Genomic DNA, 15,978 nt, shown 5'->3' with positions numbered 1-15,978 from the left:
CCTGCTTCAATCTGTAGTAAAGACTATGATGCTGAATAAGGGAACAAACATACAAGTGTTAATGAAAATGAAATACAAAAATGTACATTATAACACCCAAGGAATAAATCTCAAGTCAAGAACTCCCTAGATTCAGGTCTGTTACACAATTCTAAGGAAACCAGCACATACATCTGAAGGTTAAAAAAAAAACAACCACAAAAACACCAGACCAAAACGTGTGTCTATCAAGGTAAAGGAAACGCAGTTGATCTGAAGTATAACAGTACCATTCTGATAAGTGCTGGTCTGTCAGTTTGTCCTTTTCAATGTGATGAGGCTACAAATAGATCTACAAATAGACTTTGTGGGGGAAAAGAGTAAATGAGCAACTGGAAAGATATATTATATGAGTTATCAAAACTCACACTCTTTAACAATTACTTTTCTAGATGAAGGAAATACAATTTATCTATACCCTAGAAAAGCGTCTTGCATGTGTCTCAAAGTACTATTTTAGATTAAATAAAAGTAGAGTACCTGAACAGTACACCTGAACTTCAGGTTGGATAAGGACTGGCCCAAAAAGGCATTAACAGCTCATAATAAGAAAAAGAAAAAATGTCATTGGTCATGGTATTTATACATAAGTGTTGGGAATGATCCTATTTACAGGTTAGTTAATGATTTTGGTACAGAAGACTGGCAGGTGCTAATACATTTTGGGATATCATAAATAGAAAGATCATCAAAATGCAATACAAAGCATAAACAAGATGATGCTGAAGGTGAAAATAATCTGAATGGAAGTAACGCAAAGAATTAATTCCACGATTTATTCCAACAGTGATTTCCTGGTACTTTCGTGAAAAGATACAACTTCCAAAATTAAAACAGCGGTTGAATTAGAGGAATTAACATGTTCTAATATAGCAGGTGGGGATTAAAAACCTACTAAGAAAAAAGGACAGAAGACGGATTACTTGTCAGTTACGGGGGAAAGTGTATTTAAAGTACCTATTTTCTGCTTGGTCTACATTTAAGGCAGCTTCTAAGAACTATTTTCTGCTTAAAAGTTCCCAGAACGGAGTGAAATACAGTTTAGTCCTTTTGAACACAAACAACTTGGAAAACAGTCCATTTGTCAGTGGGAAAAACTGGAGAAGATGCAGCTGGGCTGAGGATTAACTGAAAAAGCAGGAGTAACCTTTGCAACAGAAACTAGAGGAATGAAAAAAACCAACTATTACTAGTACTATTAAAGCCCACACATCATCAAAATTGTTACCATTTCCTAATCCTCTAAAATATATTATTTTCTGTAGTTGAAATAAAATTAAAACAAGCTATAAACAAACTGTAAACTGATTCTGCTTAATTGAACACATTAAAATGTAATGGGTAAGTACAGAGCCACATTGACAAGCCCATTCATTTCAGTGGAGTTAAGACTTTTTCTTAAGCTGAAGGTCTTGCTTTAGTAGTACCAGTGTGAAAACAATTTAGAAACATTGCTTGTAAGCAGCTTTCTATTAAGAAAGTTTCATGCTAGCCTATCACACCAAGATATGCAAAATATAAGCAACACTGTTTACTCCATTACTTCTTTCCATTTCAATCATGTGTGCTGAATGCTTTGAAAGGTTTCAGATTTATTCTTTATTATTATATTTTTACTTAATTTTTTTTTTGACGTACAAATTAAAACACAGTAAAATTACAGGAGCCACAGTCTACGATCAGTATTTCCCTAACTTTTATACAATTAGGAGAAACATATTTTCACAGGACTTCTCCAAACTATCTTCCTTGCATAAATCTTTACACGAAACACAAGCCTCTGATTAACACCAAATGTTTTTTGAAAATTAGAAGATCCTATGTATAATGAATTTCCCTTATCTATCATGGCAGTATATCTTCAAAGGAGTCCACCAGCTTATTTAAACATGAACTCCCATGCCTCAATCATTCCACATATCTGCAGGAAAATATATACTTCTGTGAGTCTTCTGATTTCATTAGGATTTTCCTTGATTTTCCTAAAAAACTAATAATAAGATTCTTAACACCCTTTTGATGCAAAGGGGTCATGTGATGATAAGAGAGAAAAAAGAATTACAGAATAAAATAAAAAAAAAAATCATTTCAAGGACTGTAATAAAACTATTACTGAGCTGTGCCAGACATCCAACAATTTGTTCTCTACTAGCTCAAAATCTGCATTAACAGATCACCTAGAATATTCTTCAGGCCACCCCTATGGCTTGGGTCTCTAACATTCTCTGTGCATATACTTCAAAAATGAGCAATGAAAACTGCAATAACAGTATGAATCCAGTTTTTAAATAAAACCCCACTGAAGTCCAATTTCAGTAAACACTATGCAGTTGAGGTTCTTTGGTTATGAGCCAAGACAGCTGTAAATGAAGTTCAACCATCAAGCTGGGAGATCCATGATTTTTCTTGTTTAGATGAGTAGCTGACTGGCTCTGAAGAGACGTTGCACTGCGTCTGCACCCTGGGGTTATTTTTCTGTTGAGTTCCATCTCACCCTGCTTTTTAACTATAACTGAAGATTTAAAAATACAACAAAACTGAGATGACTGTCTGTAAACAATCTAATTATATTTTATCCCAGAATTTCACATGCTGGCAAAAGGAAAATGTATTTAAATATGTACATTAAGCATTAAAATCATTAAACATCAGTCATTTACCCTCTCATACCTGTTTAAACAGTTGAAGATTAACAGCAGTTTCCAGGAACTGCTTAGTAGTACTGGAACGATGCTTCACAAAACTATTCTCACAGAACGTTATAGGCTCTCCCTAAAAAATTTAAGCAGGAAAAGTTAGATGGTAACTAGAGCACAGAAATATGCCCATTTATTCTAAAGTCTCCATTACAAAATTATTTACTTATTAATAGCTAATACATACAATTATTCCCTTTCAAGCAATCTTGATAAACATGCATCCAATTAAACAAACTTAGACAACAATAAGCCCAAAATCTTCATACAATATTGAAATAGTTCTCAATATATTTTGCAATTGAGCTTCTGGTTTGTAGGCCTACAAAACATGCACTGGAAGGAAAAATTAAAGAGGTATATATTTGGTTCATGTTACCTTTATAGCGCTCTTCATTAATAATTTCAGGGAAGTGGTTCAAATTTTGAGGAAGAGCAGGTCCACTACTACAAATAATTCAACATGCATTATTGTTCAGGGTTACTCTGATTCCCTGGCATGTTAAATCAGCAGTGCTACTAAACCTAACTCTAATTCAGACCAAAATAGGTGTCTGCACCAAATTAATTTTACCTTTATTCTACCAAACATGAGAAGACTGATAAATATAGTGCTGATTTAACAGGAAATTATTGAAAGAAATATCTATTTTATTTTTATTAAAAAAAAAAAAAACACTACAAACTTTTTGGAACATTGTTATGGAGAGTCTTAACAGATGAGATTAAAATTTGAACAGTGAAATGTATTTCCATAACATGGGAAAAGAGGATAGCCTACAGTTACCAAAAACCCAACACCAAAACACTTTGGTAAAAGAAGATAAACAAGTACTCATTGAAAATTAAATGTTTATTGAAAAAAACTACTACTAAAACCAGCACTTATTTAAAAACAAAAGATGCTGATAAGATAATTTACAAAAAAATCAAACTGACTCTATGCTAGTCCCTAATTTCATTTAAAATTTCCTAACTTCATTCACACACACCACTGAACATTTTTGATGAGCATTCTCTCCAATACTGTTATTCTTGTCAATACTTTGTGATAAATACTTGAAGGTGTTTGGCATGACTGGATAGATTACAGGTATATCACAAAGTTTGTGTAGTGATCAAGGTACATGAACTGATTTCATCATGAAGACAAAAGGCCTCTCACCCAAGTTTACAAAACCAAAATAATTACCATGTTAGAAACAATCACCAAAGGTCTGATAGATAGAAAATGTGGAATCCAACAAAATGCCACACCTAAATCTACCATAGAATATTTTACTACCCAAAAACTACATATACAGTGCAGTCCCACAGCAGAATAAAAGACACCTCAGCCATTCAAAACAGAAAAGAGCAGAGACAGCTGTGATACTGATCTTCACAATACCTCCATCAGACACTTTAAAGACAAATTTATTCATGCCCATGATCAGCACAGCTTTCTGATCCTAACCCTGTTTAACCACACACACCACTTCATTTTCTTACCATTCTGGCTGCCTGGGCAGATATACGGTCCCAGAACATCATAAGATGTTTTCTGCATGTGATCAGTTGATTTGGTGGAGTGGCTCTGAATCATTTTCAACTGCTCTTTACACCTTGCACTTTGTTTTTAAATGGTTCAAATACGATCCAAGGAATATTAGCGTAAAAACACTGTGATGCCATTTTTTATTCCTTACATACTATCAAAAGCTTCCATGTTTTAAGTCTCTCTTGAGAGGTCCAATACTACTCAGCAAAGTACTTAAGTTCATGTTTAAGTTGTTTTTCAGTTCTACATCCTTACGTGTTTACGGAACCTCTTTCAGAAAAGAAACCTCACTGGAAGAGCCAAAAGCTACACATTCACCTGAGGTAGTTTCTCCCCTTTCAGAGGGCAGCCAGAATGACGTGATATGCAAAGCCAATATGTAGCACTTTGCCAATCAAGTCTCGAGGAGAAACAGCCAAGTTACTCTACCTACTTCTTATCCCAAGATAACCCGTGAAAACTGTACACATGCAGGACATGCTGGATCTGCCAAGTAACTTGAAATGTTTGTGGTACTTTAAATAGCAGTGCCTTCCTGACCCACTTTGCATTAGCTATTCATGAGCTCCTAAAGACTCTTGTCTTAAGAAGATGACCCCAAGCTACTCAGCAAAAAGTGCATCAAAACAAATGGAATAGTCTCCAGTGAGACATGGTGGTACAAGACACAGTGTTCCTGAGGGCAGACTCTCCTCTCAGTTCTGTAGTTCTTCCAAAAAAATTTCAAGACAGCAAATTATAACAACTCCTTTTTCTTATTTTTATTTACATATATATGTATTGCTGCTACACAAAGAAATGTCTTGTGGAAATACAGAGGCTTTATGGGAGTGCAGAACTTAGTAGATGATAGTTCATGACACACTATGAAACATGAAATTTTGCGCCAAAGAGAGAAAATAGTTTTCTAAATAGTATATTTTGAAAATAATGAAAACTGAGCTATGTCTCCACTGACACTTTGCCAATTGTCTTGGGAAAAATGAAAGAGAAAAAGGAGAGGTTATCTCTCAGCAGAAAACAGGCATGCTTGCTCTCCCTTCCACATCAGCCTGGGAAAAGAGAGCAGCCAGATAGTTATACTTGATGGCCCTTCTCCTGCTCAAACCGTGTAACAGAATGCCAGGAAATGGTAGTTCAACACACATTTTTAGCGCATGGCTGTAATATTTCCCCAAATACTTTCCTTTAATCACTGGATGCTTCAGATACTTAGCAAGCACTCATGCATTGGTGCATCTGTTCCCTTATCAGTACAGTTCAGAGACAGAATAACCAGAGCTATTCTTTAGCTGAAAATTTATTTAAATCTATAAAGACTTCACATCCAAAAGTCATCTTTTGTTTGAACCTACTGATAGCAAGATTGCTTTAAGAATTTGAGTAAGTTTAAAGCTCCTGCCTATTCAGCACATCAAAATGAGAAAATCTGTTGAAACTTGTAGAAATTCCACACTGAAGTTTTCTCAGAGTATCTGCTGTAACTTTACTGAAACTGCACTAAATAATACAAGTAACTCCTACCTCTTTTATTTGTACAAGGCTCTAAAAAACAAAAACGTTTTCCAAGTAAAACTTCAGCAAATCTTCAAGATTATTAATGTAAACATGAAGCCTTCTGAAGTGCTATTAAAAAAATTAATTATTGAATCAATATTAATAAATATAGCTCTGGGAGTTTTTGTACATAAGGCTTATAACATTCTCATTTCTGCAAATACAACCAGGTACCTTTAGAAACTGCGTTTTAGAGGAATGCTCCACTGATATTTAACTAGAAGACCATTAAATGGCCCCGTTATATTGATCTACAATGCACTTTCAAAACAAGTTTGATCAAAACCCAGTGGGGAATCTATACTGAACGGTAGACAGCTAATACTCAGACCAAACAATCTATGCCCAAACAGGATATCTGTCCTTTTAACAACAGTTGCTATAGAATTTTCTTCTCCTTTCATAGCTTGCCACACATAGCAGGAATTTCTTAGTCTAAGCTACATGAAAACAGTGAGTTAAAACAGCAAGTTAAAACAGCATGATCCTTTTAAAAGGAAAAATAATTTAGATTAGAAGGTATGTTTGTGCTTTCTAAATCTGGTGATATTTAACTTGAACAAGAAGTACATTTTAATTCTTTATTTCAGAAAACATTCGTATTGCTCTAGCATGAGCTGACTCATACCAAGTATTTGAACTACTGCTATAATTAATACTCCTTCATATGGTAGCTCTTGCTTATTATATGAAGAGTGTAAGGTCAGTAGATATGGCTATAACTTCTTCAGTTTTGTATAATTTATTTTAAAACAAACAAACAAACAAACGCCACCTAAGTATTAAACACCATTTTGGTTTTGATATTAGAAGTCCTCTGTTTAAAATCAAGGAAGTACAAAGCTGAGATTTCATCTTCTATCATAACTTTCAGAGATAAAGGTCAGGTATAACTGAGTATGACCTATGATTCTACTCAGGAAGGTGCTATTCAAAACTGCACACAAATCTGCAAAATCTGAAAATTTCTTGCAATCTACCCAAACATTCAGATGTGCAGATATTTTTTATAGTCACAATTCCACCCTACAACAACTCCTATTAATACTATAAGGGCTACTGCGGTCCTTAAGACAATTTAAACAATATAGTTTTCAACATGTAAAATAAAATTCTTACAGAAATCACAATAAATAGATATAACACAGGTGCTTCTGGATTTAAACACAAACTGGTCTGGCATTCCATTTGTCTCTCCTTCTCTCTCTGTTTCTATGCTTTGCAGTACTTTTTATGCCTAACTCTTGGGGAAAAGGTAAACAAGTCAACACCAATTTCAAGAGTTACCTGTCCTCAAAAAGTTTCAATCTGATACTAAATTATAAGCAATCATTACTTATGCATTCTCAAGTAATTCAGATGCATTATGAATCTTGAAATATCTTTTTTCCCTAATATAACATTTAATTGGATTATTTTCATTTATTGTATATTGAATGCAATATATCTGCATTTGTTGAAGAGCCGATGTCAGTACTTAAAATGGCGTCAATATTGGCCCAAAGCACTCCAGTTAGCATTCAATTAAAGTCAGGGCTGACAGGTTGTGCTATCTTCGAGCTGGAAGTTATCTCGGCACCCCTGGTGCGCTGATGAGACCATGAACTCCTACTGCTGAGCATTCCAGAGCAAGCCATTAGCCTTTGCTCTTCATTTCTTAATTTCCGATGAGTGATGTTACAACCATCATAACTTAAACCAAAGCTATCCAGGGTTCATTTCTTTTGTTTTAACATCAGGAGCTTTGAGGACTTTTTCCCCAAAAGAGGTGATTTGTTTTCTATGACTTCATCTTTTGTTAGCTAATTCTTTAAAGAAAAGACAATTATTCAAAGGCAGATAATAAATTACTGTTGCTTGCATTCCATAATATTTTAATAGATGTGTCATAAAGTACGAGGATTTCTTTATTTAAAATATATTTGAAATGCATTTGTCCAACCATGATGAATTACCTTTTCTTAAAAAACAAAAAAACCCACACCTGTATTTCTTCCTGATGTTTGCTTCTTAGAAGCAAACAACTTTTCTACTTTATTTTCCTGATGATAATTAATCTCTATCATGAGGAATAATTTTACAGTAATGATTTTCCCACTCCTTCTTTGTTCTGTTATCTACCTCTCCATCTCTAGACATATATTGGGAATATTACCTGTTTAAGATTTCTTTACATCATATAGTACTGACTGTACAGTACAGGATTAATGGAAAAAATTTACTAGTCTTCTCTTTCATCTGGAAGGTTTGCACAAGTATATATGCAAAGCCCATTTTCCCTAACCATCATAGAGCTGTTAAAATGTTTGACTGGTGTGACTCTTGTCTGATATAAGCAAGGGTGCCTAAAAATTGTCCATGAAGCATGTGTAAATTAAAATAGCTATTAAAAACCACAACACTGCATGTATATTGATTGACAAAATGACACAAACTGAGCAATTTTAATCTTGTATCTAACTCCCACCTATGCATGCAACTCTGAAACATGGAACATTCAATATTATTTCATGATAAATTCCCAAGTGCTGGACTACCTAAAGAAAATAAAAGCAACAAAAGGTTCAGGGCTAAATTGTGACAATCCCAAAGTATACATAATTTGGATTTGTATATACATTTACATTATCTAAGAAGCATTTATCTTACAACAGCAATGCCTCAGTAGGGTTACTCTTGTGGTCAAAACTATGATCGCTGATGTTGCAGATAGCACAATGGCTGACACTGCAGCTGCTAGCTGGATGAGTACAACCATGCACTGACCAAATGCCCTTCTATGTGCCAGAGCTCCTTATAGCAAAACAGTGTGAAAGACCTCACTGCCACTGCTGGAAACCCCCACAAAGTCCATGCATATTTCCCTGTCAGAGTATCTCACCCAACATCTCAAAATGGATTGCAGTCCTCTACGTGAATGAGACCATATACAAAAAACATTATACTTCACCATTCCACTAGTGATATTTTGTTATGGATTATGTTTTGATCATTCATCAAATGACAGTGAAACCATTTTTTCAAGCATCCCCACCTATCACCCATAAACCGGATTCCTTCTGGATTAAAAACTAAAGCACAATTTTTGCTCCAACTAGTCATGGGTATTCAGTATTCAACACCAGACTAAAATAAGAACCACAATAAATCTGGAAATGTCAGGTCTTTAGCACCAAGTGTACTGTTTTGCTCTAGAGCAAAATTATGCAGTATTTGCTAAGGTAAAGTGTAGTATATTACAAAAATATGTTTTGCAGTTATATCGATTTGAGCAATTTTTTTTTAATTCAGTATCATGATTAAATCAGAAAAAACAACTATTTCCACTTTTCTTGGAAATTTTTACTGAGTTAATTTTTTTATTATCATTTATTACACATAAAAATTACGATCACCTTTAACTATTACATGCCAAATTTCCTGTATTAAAGTAGTCAAAATTTCCATATGGTCTTCTGGAGTCCCATGAACTCCTTTCAAGACCCCTGAAGCTTCCCATTTTCCCTTTCACCAATCATTTTTTTTTTTCAATAATTGCTAGACGTTTGTTCAAGACATATTGCTATACCGAGGAGAATCTGTCCTCTGCTGAAAACAAACAGTTGCACAGAATGAGTGTTCAGTGTGATGAACAGCGTTTGGAGTGAAGAGAAGTGTTGGATGAGTACAGACACTATTAAAGCTGTTCTTTACTCAAAGTGAATATTAATGACAGTTGTTCCATGTTTCAAGCTAAAATCATACAGATCACACCGTTGCAAGGAAAATAGTTCACTTAAACATATTTTTCAACTTCCAAGCAGTCGATAACTATCCAAATATATTATTTTACTTTTCATCAGATGTTTGTGATCCAAAAAATGGTACCCCAAAACCTCTTGGTACTCGATTCTGAAAATATGGCAAGCTTATTTATAGCAAAAGTATTCCAAAATCTATTCAGAATAATATTCTCATTTAAGTATACCACCTACGTATGTTCTACATGAAAGCTACTTGAGCTCCTGACAGAATGCAAATAAAGTCCACAGCTGTGGCTTAGATTTCTCTATCAGATCTAGCCCCACAACCTCCAAAGCAAAGGCTAGTATTTTCTTTGCAGTAAGAGTTCACACGGTTTGCGATTCCTCAGAAATAGTCCTAATACAGTCAAATGTTATTTTATTTCTTGAACTTCCCAATTCACAATGCATTAAACTGAGTTGAAAAGCCACATGTAGAATGAGCTGAACAATCATGGGACAACTCCTCTTGGTTTCTACTAATCCAGAACAAATTTTCTGTAAAATACTAAATTAGTTAAAACCATGTGAACACAGGTCAAAATATTTTATTTTTATTTTTATTAACATGCTTTTGTCTTTGGACAAGTTGATGCCAGTTCAAGACATGTCAGTATTTGCCAGCAGACTTCTGCTTGTTGAGATATTCTGAAATAAAATATCTTAAAAAAAAAAAAAAAAAAAAAAACACCCAAGTAAAGGTTTCATAAATATCTTCTTTTCTATGCAATCAGAGGAGGAAAAAAGAAACCAAACCAAAACCCCAACCAAAACCAATACCCACACACAAAACCCCAAAACCCCACACCAACCCTCCCTCCCCCTCAAATGGAACTACTATCAGTAGTTTGCAAATACCATAAGAAAAGAACCTGAACTGACAGATGAAATTAATCTCTTGTCTCCCATAAACTATTTTCTCTCTAATAGGCTCAGTATGTGCCACCCTCATAAACCAGAAAGGATGAAAGCGCGTAACACATTCATCTACTGACTACTAGCAATATCTCAGAAATACAAATTCTGAAGTTCTGATGGGATGAAATGGATTTTCATTTCTCCTAACTTCTCAGTGGAATCAACGTAAGTGTATAATAGAAAAGATGCATGTTTGACTCCTACATGGCTTCTGCTAGGAAATTCAAAGCTTCTGGCCTCAAACCCAGCAAAGTCTCTAGACGAGTAAAGTGAAAACCTATGGAGTTAAAGGTACATCCTCTTCAGTTCTTCGCCACATTAAACCAGGTGAACTGCATGTAAGTAGTTTCATTAATATAATCGGATTTTACACTATATAATTTATACAAGTGATATAAATAAGAAAATAGCTGACTGGACAAGTATTTATTTTTCAGTATAACTCATCATTAGGAGGTGGTAGTGTCTTCTAAATTGCCAATGGATCCTTAGCATAGAGTAAGATTTATAACATTTTCTTTGACTGGGCTAAAACATTTTACATTTTCCTTGCAAAGAATGAGACCATGCTCTTACAAATTAGTAAAGAAGTAAAGAAGCAGCCTTACTGGTTTGTATCTTAGTGCATCTCTGTAGGATCCAAACAGTGCTGCCTGTGCCCGAAGAAAGGCCTTGGCTACTCCATGACCCGTAGCTGTAGACTGCTTTTTCAGTTTATTTTTCAAGGCCGAGACCTGTATGACAGAGTGGAACAGTTAAATTAACACCTCAGAAATTGGTACAGCGAGGTATGAACCCAATCAGCAGGCAAACCATGGTGTCTACAGGTCAGCCAAAAATTCATCCTCCTCCTTGATAGCTTATCTTTTTAACTGCAAAGAGCACCTGCTGGTCTGTTAATTGAAATGAAAGCAGGGGATGATGGTAGAGTGCTAATGCAAATTGGTTTATGCTCTCTTTTTCCCAAGGCCTCTTGACATAAATAAGCTTAATTATTTTACAGTAAAATGCACATGAGCCACTTTTCTGCAGATTTTTTTTTCCCCTCAACCATAACATGTACCTGCCTGTTTTGAATGAAGACAGTTGGACATTTTTTATTTGTGCTACAAAGGCTTATCTTTAAGGACTCTTTATGGCCACTTTCTATTCAGTTTTAGGGATTTTTTTTAAGTCAAATTACTGTCTTATATAATTTCCCATGTACCATAGGAGTACCTGCTACCACTGTCAAATAGTTGAGAAGTTTGCATAAATTCAGTGCTACACTGCCTTTAGAATTGTCCTCAAAGATAAAAACATTTGAAACTGGAGGAAAAAGTAACAACAATAGTTAGGAGGCACCTGTAGTTTAAAAAAAAAAATAAAAAAATAAAAAAAAATATTTTAGTGCTTGGGCTTTTTTTGTTTTCTTTTCTTTTCCCCAAGGACGTCTGTCTTTTTTTATTTGGCAAATGGCAATCACTGATTATATAGAATTAGGGGAAAAACAAAAATAAAATTTAGATTTAGATAATTCTTACTGAGAGATACTTTGGAGAAAAATCATGTTATTCTGGAATTACTAAAGTATTCTTTAAAAATATGTGGAATTACACCCAGTTAATAGTCTACACTCTCCTAATTTTCATCATGAGGGACATCGGGAGAAGTACGTCAACTCCAATTATATAGAATATATATTTCTACATCCTTTTGTATTGCAGTATACCCAATAAAGCAATATTTAAGTCACTAAATACTATAAAAAGTAATAGAGTTATTCTTTAAACAAAACATTGTAAACACAAACTATCACCAAGACAGCTTTCATTCTTTCAGAAATACATGCAAGAATGAGTATCTTTTTGTTTCTTTATGCAAGCAGTCCTGACTGCTCTTGTAGATGATGATTGTAATTGAAGTGTCAACCTAATTAACAACTAAACTTTGAATAATGCTAATGAGAACCGAACATGGCATCAGAGAAAAGACCAGCTCTACAGGTGATAAACCTTCATAGTAGTGACATTTTCCAGTGTAAAGTCACAGTTACTGTGATCTGATCAAAGAGAGAGACCCCCATTGGGTCCAATTATAACTATAGTTTTGAAAAAAAAATTATTGAGTTATGATGTTCATAATCTATGCAGAAAGGCCCTTACAGTATAGGTCTTTTCCCCATAGCTGTGATCTTTTCAATTTATATCCAAGCTCCATAGATCTAGATAAAAGTTCAGAGCCTGATTCGTTTAGCCCATGGAAAGCATACACCAAGGCTCATTTATGTTTTTCCTTACACCTCAAAAGAAAAAAAAGTACAAGTCTGAGTACAAAAATCAGTTAAACAGTTCAAGGTTGAAAAAAATAAATGCAGATCTTTGGTTTGGGGTTTTTCTGGTTTGGGTCTTGTTTGGGGTTTTTTTGTGGGTTTTTTTTTGCTTGTTTTGTTTTGGGGGTTTTTGGGCTTAGATTTTTTTTTTGTTGTTTTTTTCAGACTATGATTATTTTAAAGTTATTAAGAATGAGGCCAATTCAATGTCACCTCACTGTCACTAAAACATAAGCAGTAACATGAGATTAAAAAAAAAATAATTGTCAATCTTAAAATGTTGTCTCTGGCATGACAGAAAAAGCCTAAATTTTCTAAATGTAAGGGAGGGAAAAGGTAGAAAATCCTCTATATTCTTTTAAGTCTACTTTCTTCTAAATTATACCTTGCGAACTTGGGGGAAATTATGGCAGATGATAAGACATGGTAAGAGAAGAAAGTGGGTAAAGATGATGTAATAGCAGAGAATTTATGGGAGACGTGAAAGAAAACAGTATTTTCTGATTTTCTTAGTTCTGGCAGGCTCTATGTACCTAAGATAAGTCAATAAATAGGATGCTTTAAGCAAAAAACTGTTACAAAGAAACAACAGAAAGCAACAGATTTCCTGCTTCATTGCAGTATTGGTAAGTTATCAGTTCAATAATATCAAAAACATCCCAATGGGCTGGCAACTTAGAGGCAGGTTCTCCAGCACAAAAGTGTGTACATCAGATGTACATTTTTGTGCTGCCATTCTGGAGGAAGTCTGAGCCTCAGAAATGCTATGGTGGAATTCAAAGAAAGTTCCCCCAACTTCTGCTTTTCTCAGCAAGCAATGGTAAAAGGCAAGAAGAGCTCTATTAGATTATTCTGCAGAAGTATTAGGAGCACAGTGCTCTTAAGAAAAAGCCTGCAGAGATAGTATGTGCCACAACCCTGATTTCCCAATCATCACAATTGGAATACTGTCTGAAGCATGTCTGAAGCACCCTTGAGACCTTTCCAGGTTTCCTTCTAGTTGAGGTCAGCAAATACACACACAGAGGGACAGTGCTTTCTCAGGGCTTATCCCAACACCAAGTGATAGCAAACCCAAACTGAACCTTTGGGTATGCTACCGGCAACTTCTCCCAGCTCCACAGTTTAATCAAAGACAGAGTGGTAGTTATTACAGTCAATACAGTAGGTATAGGTAAGAGACCGGGTGCTTTGAACTACTTAGGAGGACTTGGTGCACAGCAGGATTGTGATTGCTTAGATCTAAAAGCGAGACATCCCTTTGGTGACATCGTTAATAACTCTTAAAATTTCAAAGAAAATACACAATTATGGCATCAAGCCAAAAAAATATCAAGCAGGATCTTTATCAAAATCTTTTCCTCATGTATGATTTAATCCATCTACCTATGATTAAAATGCCAAGCTGCTTTTCTCCCATTCTTTGCATGTCTTAAGCATGTCTTAAGCAAAACCAGCCTTCTACAAAGTTAAAAAAGAAAAAAGAACCACAAAAAACAAACCACAGGGGTTAGAATGCTGTTAAGATTTATTTATGGAAGACACTGGTAATCCATTTCAGAAATGGTATTATTAATTTGCACTGGAAGCAAACAGTTTTTATCTTCTCCTAGCAACAGCTTCTCACAGGAAGGTGACTTCAGTAGATTGCTAAACACTACCAATGAAGAGCAATCTGAGCTTCAGGAAGGTTTAAATCAATAGAACAGTTTTTCAGAGATTTGTTAAGTCATGAGACTGATATGTGATTTAGCTTTCATATGGAATTAAGTGTACCTAAATCGTAGAAACATACTGTGTTGGTCATCAAAACAAAAAGCATCATTTTTTAAAATAATCACCCTATGTCCTGTCTAAGACTCCTAAAATATAACTATCTAATCAGAAACAAAGCATGACTAATATCACTTCAATATCCATGTGAGTAGAAGAACAGAACTACATACAAAGTTAAAAAATACATTAATAATATCATGTAACTATTAATCAAAGCCTTTGCTCCTGCAAAAACTTAAGCACACATACAAATTTAAGCTCATAGAGAAGTATCCAAAACTTTTGTTGCCTCAGAAAAGCAGAACCATGCACTGGGGTTCCCAATGACTACCAGATCTCTGAAAACATGATATCCAGGTATTTTTCTGGTATCAGTGACAGTTGTTATGCTTTAAACTAGTTTTTGGCGTTCCCCATCAGATCATGTCACTATAAAATTAAGCCCATTCTCCACAGCAGGAAAGTGAAAAGATGGCAGAGAAGAGAAACAAAACAAAATCCTTACAGCAAAATGGAATCTGATATGATTTAAAATCAATACTGTTAATGAAAGGGCTTCTAGATCTTTGATATGATCTACAAACACAGGATTTTGACATCCTGGTTAGCTCTCCAGCATTTAAACACAGATACTTGTAAAGAGGAAAACAACTACTTAAATACAAATGTTTTTAAAATTAGATGTACTTTTTAATCTCACATTCTACCTTTTAAAACTATATCAAGGCTCAACAGGATTTCAACTTTAAGAATTTAGTCATTATAAACAGTTGCCTCATAACACTGCAAACACAGCCAAGTGCTCTGAGTTTCTAAAACCTATTAGTAATAATTTTGGCTAATTTTGGATGGGGAAAACATAGTAAATTATGATACGCAAATTTCACAAAAAATCTTTTCAGTTTCACTGCTACATGTTGACCATACTCCTTTATAATGCTACTAATCATTGTATTTTCAAAAATAATTTGCACTCTCAGTAATTGTAGTAAAGTAACTTTAATTTTCTATGTGAATTAGAGCCTACTTCTCAAATGCTATTTTTAGAATAGTAATGTTCAACTGCCTGATTTACAGTGTTAAAATCCTGTGACTTCAGGAATCTCAAAACTAAAACTCCAAAACCCTGTTTAGATTCTTTATTGCATTATAGTGTGTAGACACCACATGCTGCAAAGGCTACGCACATCTTTCAACAGCTCTGTAGATTTTACTGTTAACAACATTTAATGACCACAGAAGATGCTAAAAACCTCTAAAGCCTGTTGTTTTCTGAAGATCATATTTATAAAAGTTCTGCTTTGTCTATGGAGAAATCAGTAAGACTTGGTTGCTAAAAGCAATTCTCTCAATTCTCTG

The 15,978-nt window shown here is 34.6% G+C and overlaps 1 protein-coding gene across 1 annotated transcript in view; it reads right to left on the bottom strand.

Moving 5' to 3' along the window:
• DENND1B (DENN/MADD domain containing 1B) overlaps positions 1–15,978 on the bottom strand; it is an 87,219-nt gene that overhangs the window by 27,458 nt on the left and 43,783 nt on the right. The window contains exons 11-12 of the mRNA XM_010010250.1: positions 11,141–11,266; positions 2,710–2,811 (exon numbers count right to left, since the gene is read on the bottom strand). Of these exons, the coding sequence (XP_010008552.1) occupies positions 2,710–2,811; positions 11,141–11,266 (228 nt within the window). The remainder of the gene's footprint in view (positions 1–2,709; positions 2,812–11,140; positions 11,267–15,978) is intronic.

Source organism: Nestor notabilis, unplaced genomic scaffold, assembly GCF_000696875.1.
Source record: "Nestor notabilis isolate BGI_N333 unplaced genomic scaffold, ASM69687v1 scaffold1722, whole genome shotgun sequence".
In the NCBI taxonomy this organism is placed as follows: domain Eukaryota; kingdom Metazoa; phylum Chordata; class Aves; order Psittaciformes; family Psittacidae; genus Nestor; species Nestor notabilis.
The sequence above is the reverse complement of the archived record's forward strand: the minus strand, read 5'-3'. Positions and strand labels throughout refer to the sequence as shown.